Source organism: Cimex lectularius, unplaced genomic scaffold, assembly GCF_000648675.2.
Source record: "Cimex lectularius strain Harlan isolate CLEC.00 unplaced genomic scaffold, Clec_2.1 scaffold54, whole genome shotgun sequence".
In the NCBI taxonomy this organism is placed as follows: Eukaryota; Metazoa; Arthropoda; class Insecta; order Hemiptera; family Cimicidae; genus Cimex; species Cimex lectularius.
In genome coordinates this window covers 1,313,329-1,340,409 of record NW_019392704.1, presented here as the reverse complement: position 1 = coordinate 1,340,409, position 27,081 = coordinate 1,313,329, and the positions used below count along the sequence as shown (strand labels likewise).

Here is a 27,081-nt window from a genome sequence, read left to right as displayed (position 1 = left end):
ACCTTGGCTCAAATACAAGTATTAAATGCCTTTTTTTTACTTATTAAAGAATGCCTTTTACTTATTCGATATTTAAAATAATTAAAAGCCATTACTGACTTCTAGGTCTGTATAATAGAGATAAGCAAAATAAATAAATTGTTAACATACGAATAGATAATTAAAAATGAAGTTTGATAGTTTCCGATCATTTTAATCTGCCTGTCTTCCCTGTATTGATGTGTGACGTGTTTCGACTTCTTGTCACCTTCAGTGGTGAGTAAGCATTCCAATGAATCTAGAAGGTCACAAATTTCATTACAAAACCCTAGAACTAAGCGTGACCGTTTTAACGTCAGAGTTAAACAATTTTGATTTTTCCGTGTTTCTACTTTTAAAAGCTCTTTCGATCGGACCTCCTTGAAAACTGAACGAACTTTACATTTAGGATAGCTGATCATTTCGGATCCCCCTAGACTGCGTACACACACTGCATTCGAGAGCCAGACGCGTTTCGGCATTTCACCTTCATTGGTTGGCCAGGGTTATAAGCCGAGTGGGGCAACAACAGACCAACCACTGAATTTGGGGCAACCAAACTATGGGTGAATCACCACGCAGTCCCAAAGTGGAAATCTTACAGTTATCGGAACTGCTTCAAGACACTATTACATCCATAAAAAAAACGTTTCTCATTCGAACAGTGTTTCGCACAATATTTCTCCTTCCGACAATGTTGCCAGCTGAAGGGTTAACAGTTATGTCTAATTGTTAATTTAAAGTTATTTATTCCGGTGCCATTAAATTGCTTTCGTATTGTTATGTTTTCCGACTTGAAAGATATTTAATGAGAGGCCGCGTTGAATCATGGCCCGTTCCATATGGAAGCGGTTAAGACTGTCTGGTAGACTTTCATCCTTTTTTTGTGTCCAATAATAAAAGAATGATTTGTTATGCCATACGAATAACATATTATAACGTTGAAAATTGTTCTGTTTATAAAAATAAATAGAATATCTGACAAGACTCATCAGATTGAATAAACACTTGAGTACAATCTTGATATTCATTTAATAAATCTACAACCTCTTTAAAACGGTACCAGCCATACAAGATGCACAAGTAATATTAACAACAAAGTACGCTTATTTAAGAAACATAGTTCTTTTTTTAACGTTTCAGCACTGTTTCTAGACCAAGAAAATGGCAAGGAGTTTTAGAAGAAAGAAAACTGGTATTTCCTTCGACGGGATTGGTAGGATTCTCCACACTCTTTCTCAGCCGTGACAACACCTCAGCGAAACTTCGGCTTACCTAACTCTGTAACGGTCCACATCCCAGCTGAGCAGTTCGCCTCCGTAGGCGAAATCTACCCCATGTTTTGATACGGGTTTCGTATATCAGCCGGCGGGTTTTTTGTTTTTTGACAAACTGGACCAAACCATCGCCCTTATGGCCTATTTATTTCGGCGACTTTTTTCCCAATTAAACACCACGGAGGGAGCACAAAAAAGAAAAGATCCTGTTTTCCAAATTAAGAAGGAACGGTAGTAAAGCGGAATTGGGTTTTGCACTAATTAACTGGTTAACAACATACATCGCTTGCTTTATCCGACAAAATTTTTGTAGGAGTATTAACAAGAAAAACTATAAAAAAATTTTCCTTTATAACCCAATAAAACTATATATTGATATTGATGAGATATTTCCTGTCCACACGTGTCATACCTCGATAAATGATTTATTTTAAGGGCCACATATGAAATAATTTTGTTTCTGTACGAGGAATTATGTATAACAAAGAGAAAAAACCCTTGACGTTTAGTCTTGTTATTTGATAAATTTTGAACCTAGTGCGTCAATCTACCTCCTACCAGCGGGTCTCATTCTTCACTGACCGAAAAGATAGGCCTACAAAGATGATCAGGAGCTATCAACGGCAGACAATACACTCTTCAGGCTTAATAGATTGTATATTATGTTTTCAAATATTGTTTAATAATTAAAATAATTGTAATAATTAAATGCATACTTTTTTACTGCCCTTGCTGTCCATTTCCGATCAATTATGTTCTTGTTAAATCTACAACAATCTAAGAAGATTGCTCATGTTTGTGTTCAGGTTTTGTTTAATATCATATATATCATTAAAGACTAAATGATATATTTAATCAGACTATTTGCTTCCTTTTATTCTACTTTTTCCCTTTTATTCTATTTTTTCTATCAACTATTAATTCTAAAATCTTAATTTTAAGTAATAGTCTATAAGTTATATAAGTTTATAAGCCATGAGAGATATTCCAGTGAAGCCTGTAAGCAGAAATTAATGCGCTTTTACTTTTTTTTAAATGCCATAAAACGGCGAAAAAGCACGCGTATAATTGAAGATAATATAATTATCAATCGATTATTTTAGTTGATCATAGTCAAAGCGATTCTTCAGATTTGATCCTCTCCAACAATTCAATAGAAGAACAATATCATTGTCCGTTGAAAAGTAATGAATTTCGATCTCTAATGAATCGGCATTTTACCACGTCCTTCAGTTAATTTCCTTGTTAACCTCCAAAGGCGTTATTGCACGAAAGCAATTGAGAGACTTTCAGTACGTAAAAAACATTAAGAAATTATCTTGTGTGTCGTTACCCTAACCAAACACCCACTTGAACTTGAACTTCTGAAATTTTGGATTTTGGTTTGGTTTAGCCGATTCGAAAAGTTCTCGTCTGCCCGTGGGCAAACCTTGTCCCACAAACCTTGTATCCAATTACTCAATTTTCCTCTCAGTGATTAGCCTGAAGCAATTATTAAAAGGGTTAGCCTAGAAGATTTCCCGCAGGGAAGAAGACTGATATTTTCATTGAATTCGTGGAGGATTTTCATTCTGTACTTTTCTTTTATTGGATTGCAAACTGACCACAATATTCACGGTTCTATATGCAGATTTTCTCGATAATCGGTCAGGTTTTGTATTGAAAGATAAAACAGGTTAAAAATAAAATAATACATTAATTATTCAGAAATCGTATGATGCGGTCTGGTGTGACGTAGGTTTCAGAAAAACATTCATCTAAAATTTCTTTATATTGTTTTTCACATACTACATGTATTTGTTAAATTTAAACTATGTTTGTAAATTGTAAATACCAGGCCCTGAAGATGATCTCAATAAAGATCGAAACGTTGACACGATAAAGAAAATGTTTTTCTGAAACTTACGTCGCACCAGACCGCATCTCACGATTTATGAATAACATCGACTAGCGATCACTAATCACCACACCTAATATATTAAATCTGCCGTCTAGTTCAAATTGGAAAATAACCTGTAAAAAGATAGCCCCTTCAACAAGGGGCAGGGTTTGAAGGACTAACAGTTTGTATAATTTCCACCATATGGTTTCGGTTTTGAAAAAAAATCAAGACGAGCTGTTGGTACGAAAATACAGGACTTTAATTTAAAAAATTTAGATTTACCATTTGAAATCAATCATAAATTCTTGACGGAAACTTTTTTTTCAAGAAATTCATAAATAACAATCAACAATTAAAGCAAAACTCATCCTTTAATAAAATTATTAACGCTCACCTATAGAAGACTAAAATCCCTGAGAAAGATAATTTCTACGTTACAAGTTTTTATCTGTCTGGAGATAATATTTTGTCTAAAGTAGTACAGTCCAAGGTATGTAACTCCATAATAGAGAATCTGTGTTTGATGAGAACTACTTTTAGTTCCAGCACTGTTTATTTTGATTTCATGGAAAGCTTTTCAACTACTTTGCAGTCATCCTCAGCCTAAAAATTACAAACAAAATAATTCTGAGGATCTACAGGTATAATATTAATCTTAGCATTTAAATTTAAAAAATATATATCCACTGTGATATGATATGGTTATCATACCGAACAGATATGATAAGACTGATTTTTTTTTGTGTGGTGATCTCAACATTTACCTAAAAACTAAATTTATATTTTTTAAATTTAAATGGTATGATTAATATTATATCTGTAGATCCTCAGAATTATTTTGATTGAAATTTTTAGGTTGAGGATGACTGCAAAGCAGTTGAAAAGCTTTCCATGAAATCAAAATAAACAGTGCTGGAACTAAAAGAAGTTTTCTTCAAACACAAATTCTCTAATCTGCAGATAAGAAACTTTTTGGAAAAAAAGAGATTTTCTTTCTAAAATAGGCTGATATGTCACCTATGTCTATATTGTGTTGCAGTAATATTCTAAGTCCAAAATTATGTGAAATTATTATTTTATTTATAAGTGTTTTTATATTTTATCCCTGGTCTTACACAATGGTGTATCTATATGTTTCCGCAAGTAACTATTAACATCTGATTGAAAAAATTAACGAATTTTACAGTCCAATCTGACGAAATAGACTTTACTTCTACGCTACGAAATAATAGTGCTTATTTTATACAGTAATACGTATTCTGCCTTTTATTGTCGAAGCAAGCCTTGAAAACCCCTTTCATCGTAACATTCATTGGCTCAAGGAAGGTAGTGATTGGAAAAGTATTTTGTAAAAGTCTTCTTTTCGATCTACATTTGAACAATCTCTTCCCCTTAAAACGGTTGTGTAAAACATTTCACTCCAAGCGATCGTTCGTATTTTAACCTTCATTGAGTGTTCAATACTTCAATAATAATGCGAGGTCAAGCCTTGAAATTTCTTTCTGTAACATTTAATGGTTTAGGAAAGGGTGATTGTAAAAGTGATTGTACACAAGTTGGACATGAATCCATGACTGATCGATACTACTGAAATTATTTTATCTTGAAGAAAGAAAAAAGAGCACTCAATAAACTATTCTGTAAAAAGCTAATTTTTAATTTTATTCAACTTAATAGATCAGTTTTGGGTTTTGTTTATTAATTATTGAAGATTCGTGGTTTTTGTAAGTTCGACTTTTTCACAAACCATGGATTTCAAAAAACAAAGGCAAAAAATACTATATATTCTTAAAATTAAAATTTTTGTTTTATTTCACATTTTGATTATATGGCGAGCGCGAAATGTTTACACATAACGACTAATTCAGTTTTTCGCGTAAAACATAAAATGATCTTCATATTCGTTATTTCTATTGAGCCCCGTAAATAATAGTTTTGCAATGAAATTCAAATTCAAATCGAATAGAACGACAATCCAATCCAATTAGGGTGACATTTATTGTAGTGTTCTGTTTTATTTAGGAATTTGGTATCGCTGTCAAACTGGCTGGAAATTAAATTAACTTACATCCTAAATAAACAACGCTCCAGATGTCTTCACAAGGGTATTTGGTTGTTGGCCAAATTTTTTGGAAATGCCACGCAACAGATGGAAACAGTTCGTAGCCCGAACTATTAAAATCGGCCTTCGAGACAAGGGGCAATATTCCGGAACATGACTGGTTCAGCCCACTGCTGAATATCCATTTTTAGGTGAATCACTCAATTAAATATATTCAGAGCTGGAGAAAATTGTCAGATAAATAGATAGATAGATGATAGATAGATAGATAGGTAGGTAGGTAGAGAGAGAGAGAGAGAGAGAGAGAGAGAGAGAGAGAGAGAGAGAGAGAGAGAGANGGGCGTCGGTGGCCGCAACGGTTTAGGCGTTGACACGGCGCTCATCACTGTAAAGTAAAGGTCCCGGGTTCGAATCCAGCGGCCCTGCATTCGAACCCGATATACTTACAAATGGGCTTTTTCTCAAAACTACCGGCACCCTGAGTGATTATATGACCCCTGCTGTTGCGAACCCTCGTTAAAAAAAAGTTAAAAAAAAAGGTATTCAGTTTCTTTGAAAAATATCGATATTAGTGCATCAAAAATTAGTCCATCTATTAAATTATATATCACCAAAATGATGGGTTACGGAAAAATTCAATGAAAATAGTGCTTGACCTAAATGCATCGGTTCAGTTTAAATAACGATTAAAGTTGTAATTTATTTCATTTTTGAGATAGATGATTCATTTTATTCATTTTATAGATTCATTTTATAGCTAGATAGATAGATAGATAGAGATAGTGGTAGAGAGAGAGAAGAGAGAGAGTGATAGTGAGAGAGAGAGAGAGGGAGAGGGAGAGGGAGAGAGAGAGAGAGAGAGAGAGTGATAGAGTGAGAGTGAGAGTGAGAGAGAGAGACCCGAAATCTGACTAAAAATGAGCAACGATTGCCATTGACAAAACATCCTGCATTACCAATTTGTTTCTATCAATATATTTTTGTACAAGTTGCGACCCAGTAAGAAGTCTGAGATGACCCTACAGTATTATGTTAGCACGCCATATTTACTTTTTGGACTATAAACAAGGGAATTTCTTTTCTATGTGTAGAGCTTATTTGGGCACGCGAAAATACGGACGTATCATAATGTATGTTGTGTACTTTTTTATAAGTTAAGTTATAAACGGTCCGACGATTTGGATCTAGTAATCGTCGAAGACGAGTAAAGAAATCACTTTCTTCTTCTCGGATCGGTTTGACCTTTGATTGTTGGTCTACAGAAAAACGTGCCGAAAGTTTGAACTTTTGCGTAAGGGTGCATTAGGTGGAATCTTTTGTAATAAGGATGGGAGATCGTCAGGACCAGTTCGATATTTTCTTTTTAACATTTGCAAAACGGATGATTTACTTATATACAGTCTTTACTATTACGGATGATTTCTATTATATAGTCATTTACTCATATAAGTCAAGTAAAGCGCAAAATAGTTTTCTTGGTCATGCAAAATGGTCATATCTAATAGGTTAGGGTCAATAATCAATTATAAATGTAATACGATAATTATAAGATGATTCATGTAAATTCCCGAAGTCCAAATAAAAGTAAATAAATAATATATCTACTTCCTTAAATTCACTAATTTCGTGGTCCGCTTGAACAATTAATATATTTACTTTTTTATTTAAAAAATAAACACGGAAATATTTTCTAACATAAACCAAAAATAATAATAACAACATTTTGAGGGCCTGGGTAGACGCAACGGTTTAGGCGTTCACACGGCGCTTATCAGAGTAAGGTAAAAGGTACCGGGTTCGAATCCAGCGGTTCTGCATTCGAATGCGACATACTTACAGATGGACTTCTTTTATCCCGGGGGCTCATATGACCTGTGCTGTTGCAAACTCTCGTTTAAAAATAAATAAATAAAATACCATTTTTTATGGTTATCTTTGTTATTTAGTGGCTTGTTTAGAGATGTTACTATCAACACTCAGTATTTACAGGGGGGAGGTGTCACCAATTTCAATTAACTTTTTTTTAAGTGGTACTAGGTCAAAAATTGTATCCGAGGTCGAATGGACTCGAGGAGCCGATTAAAAATTAGGTTTAAAAATGACCAAAAATTGTGTTAACAAAGCTACTGCTCACAACTCCCGCATTTCCATTTGAAAGAAATTGTAAAGTACTTTAATTTTAACGAACTCGTAATAAAATGTTAATTATGTATTGTGATTTAGGGATCAAATATTGTTCGAGCTATTCCGCCAAACATTCCGATGCCTTTCTTACTTCATTGTTGCGTTGTAAATAAATGGGCAATGTTAATAAAATAAATCTGATTACAGGATGATCTTATATGGTTAGTTGAGTGTAATCTGAAATTGTTTTGTAATTATCGTCAGTATGAAGGTACAACTACCAGCAGGAAACAAATCTAAAGAAGCGATGAAGTATGATATCTAAATTTGGAATCTTTTTTTAACAATTAATAAATTTTGAAGTTAACTTTTTCCTTAACGCAGAGCCAAAATACACCACAATGTGTGGTGTTTAGTGACCGTTAGCCAATGATTATTTGGAGATCATGAGGTGCGGTCTGGTATGACGTAGGTTTTAGAAAAAAAAATTTTATCATGCCAACGTTTCGATCTTTCTTGAGATCATCTTCAGGGCCTGGGATTTATAAACATTGTTTAAATTTTACATATACATATAAGATGTGAAAAAAATGAAATTATACAATGGTAGAAAATTTTAGATTAAAAAAGAATGAATTTATACAATGCTAGCAAATTTTAGATTAAAAAAATATGAATTCATACAATGCTAGAAAATTTTGATTCAATCAAAGTATTTGTACTTACTTAAAGTGGTTTTTTTTCCGTGTAGATGTCATTCTTGTGTGTCGTGTTGAGAATTTTCTAGAAATTTTGCTAGAAAATTTTCCAGCATTGTATAAATTCATTTTTTTTATCTAAAATTTTCTAGCATTGTATAAATTCATTCTTTTTTCACATCTTACATGTATTTGCAAAATTTAAACAATTATAAATCCCAGGCCCTGAAGATGATCTCAATAAAGATCGAAATATTGGAACGATAAAGAAAATGTTTTTCTGAAACTTACGTCACACCAGACCGCACCTCTCGATCTCCAAATAATCATACACCACAATATTTGACATTTTATTACTGGCTTCCTGGGGCTAATTGCACTATTAATTGATATATATACTAACATCCCTTATACTTTCATTTTTGGTCATTTTTACACTTAATATACTTTCTGTGTGCTACCGGGGTCCATTGGACGGAACCCTGGGACAGACATATCGTTCAAACTAGTATCACTAAAAAAAGTTTCATTGAAATCGGTGGCCCGTAGCCTACTTTTGTTGGTCAGATAGTCAGATTACCTGTCAGCACTAGTGTCATAAGTCATTACCGTATTTATATATATATATATGTAGGATGTTCACCGCCACTACGTCAACGGAGGCCCTACATGGCGGGAACTCTGTCTCTCCCCTCTATCTGGACCCNATATATATATAATGTTTTTGTTGTCCTTTGTTTTTAATTCACACTTACATATAACGAATACAATAAGAAAATCAGCCTGAAGTTATCATGGCTATGTTTAAATGAGTATCCTCCAACATGAAGTGCTGCACTGTAAATATTACACACGTTATTATGTCTAAAATGGTTGATACTATCATTGTACAAATATAATAATAAAAGATTTGTGCTATAATAAATAAAAAAATGTAAATAATTATGGCATAAGTGAAGAAATGTTGTCTGACATAAGTAGTGACGATGATAATGCATTCTAAACAAGCCAGTAAATGATAAACAAAATATAAACGGAGGAGGAAAAAAAAAAGTTTGTTTTTTGATGTACACCTTCAAAACGTACAATCCACTTAAACGGTGACACATCAACACCTACAGCGATTTAAGCGTTCCACTTTTGTGTTTATCTACAGTCCTATACCAAAAACAAAAACGGTCAATCGCCCACACAGAATGGTAATGAATTACAAGTTTCGTAAATTGGTATAAGTGGAATGGTCCATCCATTCCATCCAGCATCAATTAAAAAAAAATATATTTTCCAGTTTTTTTGTTGTCTTTTTGTTACGGTTTTATGAAAGTTAAATTGGAATTTCTCGCGCTTAAAGCCTATACAGACTGACATGTATCTTGCAAATGGTCCATCCATTCCACCCATCATCTATTTTAAAAAAAATATATTTTACAGTCTTCTTAGTTATTGTTTTTTTTTCGTCTTTTTGTTAAGGTTTTATGAAATTTAAATTGGAATTTTCGCGCTTAAAGGCCTATATATGTATCTTGCAAGGTTTTATCTATATATTTTACGTTATTAGACAACCCGTAACAATTTTTAAACAATTCATTAAATTTCACCTAAATTTAAAACAATGCAGGACTCAAATTATGTTTACTTTCATCGACTTTATGAACACTGCTGCTATACCTAAAATGGTGCTTATTTTCTAAAATATTTTAAATTTTACTTTTGTTAAGCGTTTAAGTGTACAACATCCTGATAAAAATATATATATCCATAAAATGTTTAGATTATTTTAGACATGTATGCAGTGTATGAATCATTGTACATAGATAATTGTCAATTAACCATTGGTAAATAAACTGTTGTAGGCTTATTTATTTATGAATACATTTCATTAGTTAAGTTTCATTATGCATACTCTTGTGTTGTATTGAACCGACGGTGGAAACCAAAATAAAAACAATAACAACAAGCAAAACGAGATACCCACGAATGCAACTGACGTAAGGTTTAACTTGAACTCAAGCATACCTCTAATTTTTGAGAATAGTCCTCTGCGAGCTTTTCGTTGGCACGACTCAACTCTTCGTTCTTCTCCAAGAGGGCCTTGCCGAGTTCGGCCGCCAAGATCAGGTCTTTGTCTTTTTGAAGTAGCTGTGCGTAAACATCTTCCGGGTCGGCTGAAGGCTCCAAGGAGCGAGACTCGACGTCGTAGATGTAGTCCTCTAATTCGTATTTGGGCTTCATCTTCTCTCGGGTCATAGCCCGGGCGTCATTACATACGTACACTTTTCCTCGAGGGAGAAAAAAACACGTCACTCGTCTCTGAACAGAGGCACACACGAAGCAGGTCCGACCGCGGCTGGTTACGCTCTGAGGACTGAACCTCGCCGCCACCCCCACCATCCTCGTCAGCACCCTCGGGGTCGATCCCCTCCAACGTTCGCGTCTTCAGAATGTTGACTGCTACACCAATATCGTCTGACAGTCAATTGTTGTCAACATAAAACATAATTACCATACAAGAATATGTAAAAGACGAAATGAAAAAAAGATTTAGAACGACTTTATAAGATTTATATAGCCCTTTGCTGTCAAGTAACTCGTTATTGTTATTCTTGATGTACCTACACAAGCATTTTTGTATCACTATCAAAACCTAAAAATCATGTTTAATTTTTTTGACATTTGGGCATTTTGTAAATTAATAACGTCGATGTTAATTACTTATCAGACTATACTTTTTCACTGCCACTATGATTGAATCCTAAAGTGTCATGGCAACTTTACATGTATAGACTCATTATTTTAAACTGTTAGACAATATTAATAAGTAATAGTAACAAAATTATACTGTCTTAATATACGCAAATTCTTTATTTTCAGCAGATTTTTTCCATATTTATAGACAGTCAGAGCAAATAATCTTTTATCTTACACTTTTTGATTAGCCATAAACCTTTCTGGAATCAACTTTAAATATTCCTACTTGACTAATAATATAAACCAAACTAAAAAATTACCAAGAAATAATAACAAGTCAGTAAATTTTTCAGTGGTATGTGGTATGTCGGCCACCTACCTACTTGTACTTAAGGAATACACATTTTTTTATACTTTATGCCCCACTACATTAGGTATTACATGAATTAAACGTAATAACAATAACATAATTAAAAATTACAAAGCATATTTACAATATAAAAATAAAGTAATAATACGGCTTTTTTTCGCTCAATATTATATTAACTCCTAATAAAGATTAACACAATGAAATTACTTAATTTGTTTTTATGTTTAATCTCTTCAGTATTTTTTTCTATTTTACGAAGGTTCGCAACAGCAGAGGTCACATAAACCCTCAGGGTGCCGGTGTTTTTGAAAAAACCCTTTTTGTAAGTACATACTTCCAATGAAGGGCCGCTGGATTCGAACCCAGGACCTTTTCGTTACAGTGATGAGCGCCGTGTCAACGCCTAAACCGTTGGGGCAATTAATTAAGGTTTTTAGTAGAGATAAAAAAGTCAATGGCACGAGCGGGATTCGAACCCACGATCTTCGGCTAGATACGCCGCTGCTCTACCACTTGAGCTATCGTGACCTCGATCCACTCGGACACTAACTTCCCATCTCAACCCGACATGAAATACAATTATGTATTAATTATTCATGATCGCCATTATTCCCGACATAAACTTCATAAAATACGGTAGCACTTCGGTCTCCAAAAAGCATGACTTTGTTGGGGGCGGCCAACATAAGCCCGTAGTCACCATTTATTTCAACAACGGAAGCCTGGCAGCCGTCGCTCCAGAAGAAGGTTTGAGGAGGCGCCCGATACAAGAACAAGCTGGGTTGGGGATAATATTAAATACATAAAAAGATACTCCGCCAATTTTCCATGTCCTGTGAGGATTTGAGTAAGCCTGTAGTCCTTCAGTAAGCAGCATGAGACCGATGGAAGAACTGCCTGGTCAGTCGTCGCTGGATAGAGTTACTCCAAATTTCTTCCCATCTAGCCAAGCTGCGAGCCATCTCTTACCTGCAGATAGAGGGACCTTTGAATATGCAAATTGCAAGTCTTCGTTTTGGGAAACAGCTTTAGCCATTTGGTCAGCGATCTCATTTCCGCTGTGCCCGTGTGCGCCCATGAGAAAGAGACTGTGCGGCTCTTCTTCTCTAACGTTGTCCGATGATTTTGATAATTCAAGAATTAAACTTTTAGTTTTCATGGCATTTTTTGATCACTTTGCCAATTAATTTAATTATTAATGAAATAATGGAATAGCTTTGCGCAAAATTGCTATTCGAAGCACATATCTATGACCCTCCAGAGAACATGCTATGTACGTAAAATTTTGTACTCGGCCTATTAACTATTACCGAATATAGTATTATTTAGAAAGAAATTAATAACGATTAATAAGTAGAATAGCCATAAAATTTCTCAGAGCAAAAAATAATTCACTAATTGTAATAATTGAAAACGGAAATTTGTAACACATTACATATCGAAGGATAAAACACAAAAATCACGTAATTGTCGTCTATAATTTTTGGAAAAATATTTTTAAATGTGATTTCATTGTATCAATTATTCCTCTAGATACACACACACACACGCCAGCACTGTTATATATATATTTATATTGGGTCTACGGAAAATAGATAATACCACAAAAACTTCATAACTTTACTCGATAAGATTGATTTATTTATTTTATTTTTTTATTTTTATTTTTTTTATTTATTTATTTTATTTTATTTTTTTTTTTTTTTTTGAGCAATGTACAGTCTAACGAACTTATTACAATAGAAGCCTATTAAAATGGTAGTCGCGCAAAGAAATTTGCCTTTTCCGAAATTCAAATAGAAAGTGACATTATTCCACTATTCATACGTCATTATTGATTTTTTCTATATATCGGGTTGTCCGGAAAATAATGCAGGATTTTAAGTTTTCATTAAAAAAAATCTATATAAAATATTCTGTTTACGTTTACAGGATTACTCATTTGTATGAATGTCAACACTTATTAATCCTCTTCCAAATGATATTGTTTGTTTACCTCTGTAGCATTCCGCTACTTGGAAATAATTCAGTCATCCTTATAATGTCAAAGCGAGAATTTCGTACGATTTTCTTTTACGAGTTTAAACTCGGCCGAAGCGGAGCCCAAACGGCTAGAAACATTAACCAAGTCTGGGGCGAGGGTTGTGTTAATGAGTGCACTGTGCAAAGGTGGTTTAAAAAATTTCGGGAGGGAGATTTCAGCCTTGATGATGAAGAAGGTCGTGGAAGGCCTTCCTCTCTTAATGATGATGTTCTGCGATCAGTGGTGGAAGAAAACCCCAAAACAACTGTTCGAGAACTTGCAGAGCAACTCAAAGTCAGTAAAACGACCGTCGCTGACCACCTCAAGGCGATTGGAAAAGTGAAAAAACTCGAAAATTGGGTTCCACACTCATTAAACGATCGCCAAAAAAATCAGCGCTTTGATGTTTGTGCATCACTTCTTTGTCGAAACAAAAATGACCCATTTCTGGCCAGAATTGTTACATGTGACGAAAAGTGGATTCTCTACGATAACACTAGACGTTCTGGACAGTGGCTCGACAAAGGAGAAGCTCCAATACATTTTCCAAAGCCCCCAACTCATCAAAAAAAGGTAATGGTTACGGTATGGTGGGCTTCATTTGGTTTAATACACTACAGCTTCTTAAATCCTGGCGAAACCATCAATGCTGAATCATACTGTAACCAAATTAATACCATGCATCAGAAATTGGAAGTAATGAAGCCCTCTTTGGTCAATCGGAAAGGGCCCATTTTGTTGCATGACAACGCTCGACCACATGTGTCACGTGTAACGTCACAAAAATTATTGGAGCTTGGCTATGAAACTTTGCCTCACCCACCCTACTCTCCGGACCTCTCGCCTACTGACTACCATTTTTTTAGACACCTGGACCACTACTTACAACACATAATATTCAAAAATCAAACGGAACTGGAAAATGCATTTATTGACTTTATCAATTCTAAAAATTCTGAATTCTACTCAGACGGAATTAATAAGTTACCAACACGTTGGGAGAAATGTATTGATAGTATGGGAAATTATTTTGATTAAAGAACATTGCTTTAAAGTAACTAGTTTCTTTTTTTTTGTTTAATACCAAAATCCTGCATTATTTTCCGGACAACCCAATATGTCGATTTTTTCTACCATTTTTTCTTCATTGATGTGATATCTTCAGACATATAGGATGTATCGTAGAAAGATTTCACTATGTCACATAAAAATAGAATCATTAATTAAACTGTGAAATTGCGGACCATCATAAATATGACAATATGATAAAATGATATGTTAAAATAATTTATTCTGTGATTTTACGGTTGTCGTTTGATTATTTACTTTGACCTCATTGAATCATAATAGTTATAAAAAAAAAACAGATATTCAAAACGTACAAAAAAAATTATAGCGAAATTTTCCAGAAGACGAAAAATCTAACTTCACGGTACAAAACGGCGTTTTAATGTGATCCTCCAGTTCCTTCAATAAGAAAGGGGGAAAAACACGAGAACCAGCCAAGTCTGAAAGACCGTTTGAACGAACTTTACACAAATGCACACTCACACGACAAAGAGGAAATACTAGGTACAAGATTTTAGCGGAAGAAATTTTATATTTTGCCTTTCTCAGGTGCTATGATATTACTTTTTCTCTTAGGCTCATAATTTTCTATTAAAACTTCAATTTACAATTAGGCTTGCGATTACAATTTAATTTGAAAAAGTATAGAAAACCACGTCATCTAGTGAACATAAGCAGCCACCCATAATCAGTGAACCTTGAGAAAATCCAAGTGCGAGCAACTATTTTACACATTTTCAACCAAATGTTTGACTTCAAAAATATCACGTAAATGTTGTAATGCAATTGTATAAAAAAATAATAAATAAATTTCAGTAATTTCAAATGTCAGTGCGAAATTAATGAAAGAGAAAAAGATTAACCAAATTTAGCCTGACAGATTCTGGATAAACAGGTAGTGTTCAAAAATCTGTCATATCACAACTCTAAGAAAAGAAGTGTGGCATATGACAAACCGAGCATTTAGTTTTGATTAAGCTTTGAAGCAGTTGAAATCAGATAAAATTTATTAAGTACATATGAAATCGTGATACAACATTAATAAAACACCTTATCGAAACGTTACTAGTACTTAATCAGTGGATAAAAGTAAAAAAAAAAGTAGCATTTCACTTACCTTAATATTATAATACATTTTTCCTGTGGAGAAGTGCGTTGGTTAGGCTCATAATTTTCTATTAAAATTTCAATTTACAATTAGACCTACAATTACAATTTAACCTGAAAAAGTATATAATAACTCGAACAGCGGCTTCTTTTGTACTTAAAAACAATCGTACTATTTTGGATGTACAGTAGTGCCACCCTAGTCTTAGGGCAGCTTCTTACTAATTAATCTTTCTTACGAATTCGGATCCAGTTAACTGTTGCCTTTTCTGAATTTAAACAGAGAAGAATAATTAGTTCAGCTAGAACAAGATGAATGTAAAACGTTTTTTAAAATACGTTTCAAACATGCACCCACAATGTTAAAAGCTCCCTTTAAAAATGTTCGTGCCATAATTTTCGTTCCGTATTGAGATATATGTCTAAAATAAAAACACAAATGTTTACCAAAGCCTAAATAAAGTGGGGCCCGCTAGTTTTGCAATTGTTTAAACAAGACGTCGATTCGGCGAGGTTCCATTTTCAAAATTGTTTTTTCTATTTTCGACTAGGTCGGAGTTGGCCGGCCAGTGAACCCACTTGGTTTCAAAATTGCAGGAGAAAGGGAAGACATTAACTTTATTTTAGCTTTTGTGTGAATATTTAACGCCTCGTTGAACATCACACTTAACGTCTAAAATTTGAAGGCTGTCTTGTTTGAAAGTTCTACTTCAGAATCTTAAATGTCCACATATGAATTTATTCGTTCTGTACACTTAAAGGAATGTGCTTTATTCATAATTAGCCAATTAAAATTAAGATGTACAACCAAATATTTTGTCCATTTTTGTTTATAATAATTGTTTAGTATGATTTTAGTAGTAGTTAGTGTAATTTTTCAAGACAGATTTCTATTACTACGATTTCAATAAAACCTTTAATTATGTTTCATTATTTCATCTAAATTTAGTGTATGCTCTGAATTTTTATTTAGTAAGCTTTTAAGGTATTTTATACAATGTATTCCACGGAGGGTCTCAATCGTAAGAAAGGGATAGTCTTCGCCCGATTAAGAATAGGCCATGGGAGGTTGACACTCGGACACTGGCATTTCGACTAAAACCCGCGTATGTGTCCGGCATTAAGGGAAAGTAGGGAGTATTTGTGTCCCCTTTTACCATTTTGTAGGAAACAGGGTTGTTTTGTTGTACGTAGTTTGTATTCCCTTTTGTGTATATTGACAGTGATTGTATTCACTAGCGTGAAAGTGAAGTATGAGTTACACAAACTGTTTAAAAATTAAAAAAATGAAATTTAACACGTTGAAGACAGTGTAATTATGGACCTTGATTTATGGTCAAAATTGGGTTCAAATCGTTTGTTTAAATTCCAAAATATCCAGGCTATCGTGTTTAGTTTCCAGAAAAAACTCCCATAAAGTTTACATAAATTTTTTCTAGCTGATCAGTCAGAATTTATGAAACTGCCTAATTATTGTACAATTTGGTATTAATGTACCGTTCAAATTTTGTCAAAATCGTAGGTCTGGATTTTGCCCTCTGAAGGCATAAAAGTTCAATTATGGCAAAATGATGGACAAAAAGTAATAAAAACTGGCACAAATATGAAACATTTATGTTGAAATAGGTTAGGAAGAATTGGCCCCAAACTTATTTTTAGCATTTAATGAAAGTCATGCGTATTTTTATCTAAGGTTTTGTGCTGGAATTTCATTTTTGTGTGAGAGCCCACTTAATAAGCGTTCACGCTAAGATAGCTTTTAATTTTTTAAATCAAGTCGGTTTAGAGCCAGAGATAGCTTTCCTTTGCCGGAGCCGATCGCCAGATGGAATCTGATGAGCACTTCAGATATACATACACTTCTCCAAGAGGGGATAGGCTTTTTTAGAAGCGCACTACTCCAAATAAACAGACAGAAGGAACACTGAATAATTTGAAATTTTTTGTTTTAATTCTCCTCTCCCGATTAGTATGGGATTATCATATTAATAAAATTTAGAATTATTCAGAAATCGTGAGATGCGGTCTGGTGTGATATAGGTTTCAGAAAAACATTTTCTTTATAGTGACAACGTTTGGATCTTTATTGAGATCATCTTCAGGACCTGGGATTTACAAACATTGTTTAAATTTAACAAATACATGTAGGATGTGGAAAAAAGTGAATTTATACAATGCAAAATATATTTTTTTTTAAATATTCAATCAAAGTATTCTACTCACGCAAAGTGTTTGTTTTCTGCGTAATTGTGCCATTCTTGCGAGTCGTGTTGAGAGTGCCAGTGAGATATTGCTGTTTATGTTTATATACGCCAATATCATTATTCAAATTCAATATCGATAACATACATAATATCATCACATCACACAAAACACATATAATAACATATAAAACATTCATCACATTCCACACATCAAAAATTTTATGTAGTCTAATTTTTCAACAATTTAGCTTTCCTTGTCCTATTTATCCTCGTCTATATATATAATCCTGAAAGGATAATCTGGCTGCACCAATACCATCGTTTTTTCTCTTCGTCGGCTCCTTTTACCTCAAACAAGCCGACTCCTTATACAAAAATGTCTTTCTATACCGACATCCTTCCCCACCCCTCCAAAATCCAACGTATATAAACATAAAACAGCAATATCTCGCTGCCATTCTCAACACGACACGCAAGAATGGCACATTTACACAGAAAACAAATACTGTGAGTGAGTAGAAATACTTTGATTGAATATAAAAAATATTTTTTGCATTGTATAAATTCACTTTTTCCCACATCCTACGTGTATTTGTTAAATTTAAACAATGTTTGTAAATCCCAGGCTCTGAAGATGATCTCAATAAAAATCGAAACATTGGCACGATAAAGAAAATGTTTTTCTGAAACCTACATCACACCAGACCGCATCTCACGATTTCCGAATAATATAATATTAATTATAATATTAATTATAATATTAATAACATTTCAATCCATTTTTCCGTCCTTACTATACTTCTCATTCCCCTTTATTCTGGATGATGGATCTGGTCAATATACTACCCAACAGTGTACATATTAATAAAAATAGTACATCTAAAGCCAGCTTGAAGAGGAATTTAAGAGGAACCTGTACAACGGTCAATTAGTACATCTGATGTATGTGTACATATGTGAATATATATGTGTATGTTTGCCGGATGTGCTGGTTGATTATTGTTGTGTTTATAAATGTATGTATATTTAATTCATCTTATTTGCAATTATTTTTATTTACTAGTCAAATCCCAAATATTCTTTTTGTATTTAAACATTGATATCTAAATTATACAGTATGTAATTATTTTTATTATTTTCAATTTTAATTAAAAAAGTAAAATCTTCTGTTCGACTTGAGTTTAAATTATTCAGAAATTGTGAGATGCGGTCTGGTGTGATGTTGAGTTAAAATGATTTTCCTTGTTTAATCAGGCTAAAAACCATGATTATCATAATCATTTATTGAATCCAAGGATGTGTCACTTTATTCCGGCCTTATGTTTATGCATATTATTCAGAGACGAGATATGAGATTTTTTGAGGGGAGAAGGGTTCCAAGGGCGGCAGTGGGAATCGAAACCACAACCGCTGGATCTACGAGCCGAGAGTCTCTCACTTAAAATTATAAATTTGACATATTCCGTTGCTCAATTACCAACGGTCTATTGCAAATCGCTCAGAGTAGCCAAAATTTCTAATTCCATCCTGCTTCATTGAACATGCTGGTGCATCGGGAGATTAACTATTGTGATCTGATAAGTGATGAACCTATATATAAATACGAACGAAATATACAAATTAACAACAGTTCACATTCATCTTTTAAACCATGCAAAACACTGTAGCAATAATTGGTATTAAAAAAAAAAAAGCCTGAAGACCAACAAGGACCGACCATAGCATGTACTAGACGAATGCGCGATATCGATCGACACTTAGTCAATCTTGCTTGTTACAAAATATTTCAAATCGATTTTATTTCAAGCTGAAAAAAAAAACTAACTGCATTACTTGCTATATGATTTCTAACCGTTTTCACACGCCCAATAGCACTATATGGATCCGAAATAACCCAAATGCCATTGCATGATGATTGATGACAGTCATAGAACCTTCTCTTTAGTTAACCGTCTTATTTCTCATCAAAAATATAACTTTTCTTTTAGTCTTTACTTTTATTAATTTAATCTGAATAATTTCAACTTAGTGCTTTCTTATTTTCTTCTTGTAAAGATATATAAGTCAATTGTAATTAAATATTTTAGCTTTTTTCATATTTATTATATAGAGTAGATGCATGGTGTTCTCTTGTAAGTCTATCCTTTGGTCGTGTAGCTTAGCGATAGGTTTTGTTGGTTTTTAACCCATATAGCTGTCTGCTGATTATAAAATATTTTTATTAGTAGATTGATTGGTCTTATGCATACATTATTAATGATTGCTTGAAGAAATAAAAAAATCGAAAATGATTTTTGAAACATATTGAATTATATTGTAAATATAATAATACTTAGTGCCTCGTCTTTAGTTCTCATGGCATGTTAATCTGAGATTGCCTGCCATGGACTGGTGGTTCTATCAATTGAATTGTTAACAACTCTAAGAACTTTTAGCTTGATCAACTTCCACTCTGTTTCATTATATCCACCATGGTTTTGTCTGCCAGACAAGCAAGAATAGGCAGCCAGGATGATCGGAGATCGTGAAGTTACAAGTTCACTACTTCACTGACTTCATTGCAAGAAGTACATAGGCATCTACTGCTAAACTTGAAATTTTAATGATGAAACTTAAAAAATAAAATTAAAATGCCACTTATTTGTTATACAAATTTGTGTATTTCTTCAAATGTTCAAAAATATATTGAATTTAACATGTAAATTGTTGCACTTAATAACAATTTAAAAGTAATTTATTTACACTTAGTAATATGTTAAGTAATATGTAAATGTAAATTTTTATGCAACAAAAATAATTGTAACATTTTTAAATACTAACACCGTCCTCTTGCTTTCTACTGCTTTTGTTAATGTTTGAATAAGTTTTTGTATGATTGTTGTATTGTTGTATAAAAAAAAAAAAAAAAAAAAATTCTTTACACACTTCTTCTAAAGACCTACATGTTAGAACTGTTCAGTGCAGCTAAAAAAATCAAACATTAACAGGAATCAATCCCTCCAGTCTAAACACCTCCTCATAATCTTCGATGCTGTTTTCTTTGTTAGTAACCATACTCTGAACTCAGATCTCAGAATTTCTTATGTTACAGACCAAACCAAATTGTGATATCTCAAATTCCACTCCAAATTGTCTCTTCATTTCCAACTCTCTCATCCAAGACCTTTCCGTTCTTACCCTCCCAAATAATGCCCCTAGAAGATTAAAGCCTCGCAGGCCTTGTGACTGACTGTGCACATAAAGACATCTGCTGATTACATATGCATCATAAGCAGTCAACGGTATTACCTAATGTTGGTCATGATGGGTGGTTCACATACATGCTTAACATACCACTTTTTTTTTTCCAAGTAACCTATCTGCTCCTTGCATATATTGATACAGTTGTGGATTATTAATAATCTGTAAAGACAACTCAATGACATGTAATTTTTTAATTGTGTAACAAGTAATTATTTCATATATAAAAACAGGATGCTAAATCTAATTTTAGAGATAAAATTTATATATACTGTCTCTGCGTACTAAGAGCTAAACTATTGTAACTTTAGATTGAAAGTATTCTGAATTTTTGGCATATTTTTATCATGATTAATTAATCTGAAATGGGAAAAAATATTTCTCAAAGTTCATTTAACTTTACATTTAGCAATGTAAATACTAGTAAAATAGTTTGTTTTGATAGTAGGTTAAAAAAGTTAGTGGTCGTTCTTATAGTATGCATATAGAATGCATTTTATAAATTACCCTTTTATGTTTTACATTTAATTATTAATAATTTCTAATTGTTTATTATTTTAGATATTATTTAACACAAAAGCAAGCCGTTATGTCACCTCATGCAGACTGGAGGGAAGAACATAGACTCCTAGTAGAAAAAATCCAATATATCTATCTGTCAGGCGTTCTAAGCAACATTGTTTTAACCGTTAAAAATGGGACAATGTCCAAGGTAGAAAGTGATATGTGATAAGAATCAATTGATTTTGATGAAACAATTTTAGGATTTCAAAGCTCATTCGCTCTTCTTAGCAATGGCAAGCCCAGTTTTGGAGAAAATAATTGGAAAACAGCAGGCGAAACACAGTAAAAAAACTATTGAAGTTTTGGGTGTGAATCCTCAAGTGTTTGAATCGTTTTTAGAGTAAGTTTCTTAAGAATGGATAAAATGCATGTTATGGGATGCATGACTTACTTTTCGGCTTTAGCTATGCATTACAAATATCATGGTTGAAAATTAAATATTTTTAGAACAAATCAACAAACACAGGCAAAGAATATTAATTTAATATTCGGAGTACCTCTTATTATTTGTTTGCATATTTTTAATAGTAAAATATTTGTAATTCGAACATTACCGATCATTTCGTTATCGTCAGTGTTGGGTCTGAGAAATGTTGGAACATGTCACCATAACCAGCATGGACAGGAATACCAAAATAATTGATAACAACCAAATTACCACAAAACCACATGGAGAAATCTCACGGTAAAAAATTTGTTTGAAAATTTTTAAAATTTTCGCAATTGTAAAAACGTGTGGTGATTAGTGACCGTTAATCGATAATTATTCAGAAATCATGAGATGCGGTCTGGTGTGATGTAGGTTTCAGAAAAACATTTTCTTTTTCGTGCCAACGTTTCGATCTTTATTGAGATCATCTTCAGGGCTCAAAGTGTTTGTCTTCTGTGTAATTGTGCCATTCTTGCGTGTCGTGTTGAGAGTGCCTGGGTAAAAACAATCGGTATAGATTTATTTATCTTATTTCAATTGAATCAGTATGTAATTTCTTTCTGCGTTCATAGTTATTGTTTATACTTCAACTATCAAATTTTGTTCATGATTTTTATATGTATCCAATTTTATCTCAAATCAGTTTTAAGTGTTAAGTGTACATGATTATTAATTATTCGATATTATTTTTTATTATGGTGTTGTTGTGCCTATGGTACATTAATAGTCAAATTTAAAAATAAGATATAATATTTCACTATCCTAATTTTGCTACTTTCTGGGACTTTCAGACTGTTATAGGTGACATGTTTATTTTGAGATCTAGTTTTATGATCATGTAGGATATTTATGCTTCTAAATTTACCATGTTATTTACAACACATGGGATGCAATTAAGAATATAAATACAAGGGAGGATTGTCATTTTTAAATCAATATGCTGCAGTCATCTCTATATTTTAGTTTTGTTATTATTCTGACTTTTTTTTTTTGGGGGGGTAACAAAAGTCTACTGATGATACATGTCCCCACGTGAAAATGGAATAAGAAATATGGGCTTTAAAGCAGACTTTTGGCTAAGATCAAAGTGTATATATATTATTATATATTTTATATAATAGGTAGAAAGGTAACTTGCTAAAATCAACATTATTTATTTATTATAATTATTATTTATTAAATTTTTTCTGTCATATTTTTGCTTTTATTATTAAGACTAATATTTTCATTTTTTACACTTTTAATTGGTTTGTTTATTATTTTTTACTTTATTCATTTTATGTTTTTCCCCCATTCGAATGATTAAATAAAACAATTTTTAAAGGTAAATATGGAATGTAAATTTTGTTTAAACTTTCAGACTTTTTTTTGGTAAACATTTCAACCCTTATAATAATATTATTATTATATACAACTTCATATAAAAGTTTACAAGTTGTTAGAGCTAAATAATAATGACTTAAAATTGACATTTTGTTTCAGTTATATCTATCTTGAAAGGGTCAACTGGCAATCATTTGAGCAGGCTTGTGAGCTTTTTAAACTTGCAGATAAATACCGCATAGTGCACTTAAAGCAATTGTGTGAAAAATATATAAGGGAAAACGTAAATGGCAACACTGCCTGCATGGCATACGAATTTGCCAAAACTCATGATCTCATAGATTTAATCGAGTCATGCAAATCAGTGTGTTGACTTATTTAAAATGAAAATTAGCTTTTAAGCGTTATTAAATTGATTATTGTTTATTGATGTTCTAGGTAATGCAGGAAAAGACATCTGAAGTTATTACAAACTCATTCTTCCCAAAAATACAATTAACGACGCTATTGATGATATTGGAGCAAAACATGCTCAACATATCTGAAATTACATTGTTCAAATCAATTGAATTTTGGATTAAGGAAGAATTAGAAAGACGAGGTATTAAAATATTAATTTTTTATTCTGACACATCAAATAAAATAATTTTACTTACATTTTAGGATTGACCGAAAGTCAAGACAGTACTGAAAAACAAGAATTGTACAATGAAATAATGCCTAAACTTTGCTTTCTCAGCATGACATCTCAGGAGTTTTCTGAAGGTCCTGCAGAAAAGCAGGATGCTTTCAAAGGAACAGATGTTGGCCATACTTCTCAACATATCAACGAACAATACTTCTTTTCCAATGCCTGATGGATTTTGTTTGTCGAAACGAGTCAGTTTTCAGCCGAGGCTTGATGATGGCATGTATTTCATGTAGGACAAACTCTGTAGCATATGCTCACATGAAATACACGAAAGTCTGATAAATATCGAATCCAGTGAAAACATACAGCTGAATGGTGTAATGGCATGTACATTTTTTAAAAGTTTTTTTTACGTACTTTTTTACATGTACGTTTTATTAATGCATTTTGTATTTTAGGTAAAAGGACAAAAAATATCAGACCCTTGTAAGGAAGAATCTTATCTCGAGGATTTTGAAGTGAGACTTTTTGATGTGGCAAATCTTAAAACTATAAGCAAGACCATTTTCAAAGAGGATATTGAGTGTTCAAGCCTGGTTCAGATCAAATCTCCTGTTAGTCTAAAAAAGGGATTACTACCAGGGAGTACCAACTTGGATTTTATTTTAATCAACCCGTGACAGGGCAATATGAATGTGTAGATCTGGATGATTGTGTCTTAGCACATAGAGGTGTAAAATTCAGTTTTAAAAAACATCTTGATTGGCCACATCTAATACCTATTTATGGTATAATATTACATAATAATTAATTTTTAAACCTGAAAATATACATTGTTGTTCTTGTTGAAATTAAAAATATAACCACTTTATTTTTGAAATAAATTATTTTGTTGTATTTTAACCCATTTTTTTTCTAATTACTCGTGTGTTGGGGGGCTTGTAAAAAAATTTTTTTTGATTTCTTTTTGTAGCTATCTCTATTTTTTGCACTTTTATGATGGCTTCTCTTAGGTCTGGTTTTATTTAATTTTATCCTAAGAGTATGTAGGCACTTTTGTATGCCATCCTCTGGTTGTATTTATGCTAAAATTGTAGAAATAGATCAGATGTAATGCTAAGATATAGCAATCTTTGTACTTTCTTAAATTGACCTTGTGCCTTATTTTATAAGGTTTTTGTCCACCATACTAGAGCTCCATAAATGACCAGCGGTCTAATCATGTCTTGCGCATTACAAGAAAATTGGAGAGATTCCTCTCGTGCTTTAATGTGTCTTGTTTATCAATGTTATTTGAGGAAATTGTTGCAAAATTTTTCTTTCTGTACCATGGGCAAGTAATTTACTATCAAGTAAATGAGAAATAAATAAATCAGTGAGAGTAAAAAAAGGTAAAGAAATAAATATATTATGTTGCTCAATGTTTTATTCTATTACATACTAAATAGTTAATAACTTCCATACAATTTAACATTACCTTTCACATTTTTATCCTATCCATTTTTTTTGCAAAATAAAAGTTTATATTTACAGTAAATAGCACAAAAATGAAAACGTAAAAAAAGGTTTTATTATCTATAAATTTATAAATTTCAAGTTTTATTAAGGCTTCTTTGAATACCATTGTTTAAATTTAGTTTATGAACACATATTGTTGATAGTCAAAAAAAATATAAGCTTTGTATCAAAACTGGACCCTTAAGAGCTTGAGACGCTCTCAAAAGTAGAAAATTGTTATTTGAAGGCACATGAGTTTGCCAGAAGCTGCGTAAGCTCGTATGCTCTTATCATAATTACAAATGTTATACATTTAAGATTCCATTTTAAGACACTTTTTGTTTCAATAAGCTCTGGGTGGATTGCTATAAATTGTCAGTAAACACGTAAAATTGCAATTGTTCATATTTCGTCTAAAAGCTTCCAAGATAAAAACTATGTATTGATTAAAGACAAATTAAATACCATCATACACATATAAAAAAATTAAATAAAATAACGTTTTATACAATGGTTTAAAACCATAATTACCAATCATACAATTAATTTCATATAATAATAAAATTAACCTATAAATATAGGTACTTAAAGTAATTACTATTACATCTGATTTAATTTGATATTCACAACAATATTCTGTACAAAACAAATACTTTGGTATTGCTCAATTGCTCTAGATATAACTACATCTTAGCAATGAGAATTTTTTTACAAAAAATTAATTTTGTAATAAAATCAATCTTCTAAGTTTTCACTTAGTATGTTCGCTGGACATTTAATTTAAAAAAAATTAATAATAATAAAAAAGAAGAAATAAGTTCAAATAAACTTTATAAAAGAGGAAATGTGCATATTTTAAATGCTATGAAAATTATTCCTTAATTATAACATTATACTTTTTTTTTACAATTCCATAATTACATATTTAAATACAATTTTACAATAAACTTTATAATAACTAGCTCTGACTTATGGATTTTGAAACTGCTTGTCATTAAATACACCATGTTTTAAATTTTAAAAGGTAATAAAACATTTGCTCTTGGTTTTTATATTTATAGTGATAGAGTTGCCAATATAAATAAATTAATGCACTATTATAAGTTGATCTTTACTTCAGCCATTATTTACTGATCAAAAATAAAAACGACTAGTTTCCTCAATTAAGGAGTAATATTAAGAAGCTTAAAATATTTTGCCAATTGACAACTTCATCACTAGAAATTTCAATTTAATGGATCGAGTTTTTTTTTTTTTTTGGCATGCCTCTGTTTTTCTTGTTTTTTTAATTAATTAATTTTTTTATCACGATAAAGTTCACCTTGAAGGCTGAGTTTATGGTTTGAAAACATTACAAGTGAAATTTATTATTCTAAATGAATATTCATGTTATCATCGACTTTTTTTTGTAATAAAAACAAAAACAGAAAAACAAATGTTTATAATTGAAAAATAGTTATTGGCTGATTTTAAGCACAAGGAAAAACAGGATAAGCTCACCTTCCATTAATCTATGCTCTTTGGAGCTTAGAATTTCCTCAACCTTCAAGCACTGTAATAGTCTTCAGTTTCTAAAACAATTTTTAAAAAAATTATTTATTTTTTCAACTATCAACTATTGTTGCTATTACCTTTTTTAGTTAAGGAAGAAAAAAATAAGTAAGATTACCACAGGGAAATAAGATTTTCTTATGTTTATTGAGGATGCCGGATTGTGACCGGTGTTGAGTTCTGTAAAGACATATTTTTATTAGACATGTCATTAGGTAATAAATTTAACAGTATAATTATAACTTTTTAATGTGTCAGTACAAGACTATCAAATCACATTGGTTCTTATTTAGTTTTCAATATATAAAATTAATTCAGTTTTAA

The 27,081-nt window shown here is 32.1% G+C and overlaps 3 protein-coding genes across 4 annotated transcripts in view; 1 reads left to right on the top strand and 2 right to left on the bottom strand.

The window, feature by feature from the left end:
• Positions 1–10,438, bottom strand: part of LOC106665846 (bicaudal D-related protein homolog) — a 115,743-nt gene extending 105,305 nt beyond the window's left edge. The window contains exon 1 of the mRNA XM_014392631.1: positions 10,078–10,438. Coding sequence (XP_014248117.1) covers positions 10,078–10,308 — 231 coding nt within the window. The 5' untranslated portion in view covers positions 10,309–10,438. The remainder of the gene's footprint in view (positions 1–10,077) is intronic.
• Positions 10,439–20,348: 9,910 nt separating this feature from the next.
• LOC106665886 (TD and POZ domain-containing protein 1-like) lies at positions 20,349–24,161 on the top strand. Its single transcript, XM_014392692.2, has 5 exons — positions 20,349–21,473; positions 21,526–21,665; positions 23,238–23,442; positions 23,517–23,679; positions 23,742–24,161. The coding sequence occupies exons 1-5, from the start codon at positions 21,351–21,353 to the stop codon at positions 23,933–23,935; spliced, it is 825 nt and encodes a 274-aa protein (XP_014248178.1). The 5' UTR covers positions 20,349–21,350; the 3' UTR covers positions 23,936–24,161.
• A 1,890-nt stretch (positions 24,162–26,051) lies between these two features.
• LOC106665832 (neural cell adhesion molecule 1-like) overlaps positions 26,052–27,081 on the bottom strand; it is a 176,025-nt gene continuing 174,995 nt past the window's right edge. For both annotated transcript variants that reach the window (XM_014392600.2, XM_014392601.2), the window contains 2 exons: positions 26,838–26,937; positions 26,052–26,777 (listed from right to left, as the gene is read on the bottom strand). In XM_014392600.2, coding sequence (XP_014248086.1) covers positions 26,843–26,937 — 95 coding nt within the window. In that variant the 3' untranslated portion in view covers positions 26,052–26,777; positions 26,838–26,842. The remainder of the gene's footprint in view (positions 26,778–26,837; positions 26,938–27,081) is intronic.

Coding starts and splice junctions, on each gene's coding strand:
- LOC106665886 (XM_014392692.2), top strand. CDS start 21,351: ATGTCACCTCATGCAGACTGGAGGGAAGAACATAGACTCCTAGTAGAA. Junction 21,474..21,525: donor AAAATGGGACAATGTCCAAG/GTAGAAAGTGAT, acceptor AAACAATTTTAG/GATTTCAAAGCTCATTCGCT. Junction 23,443..23,516: donor TAATCGAGTCATGCAAATCA/GTGTGTTGACTT, acceptor TTGATGTTCTAG/GTAATGCAGGAAAAGACATC.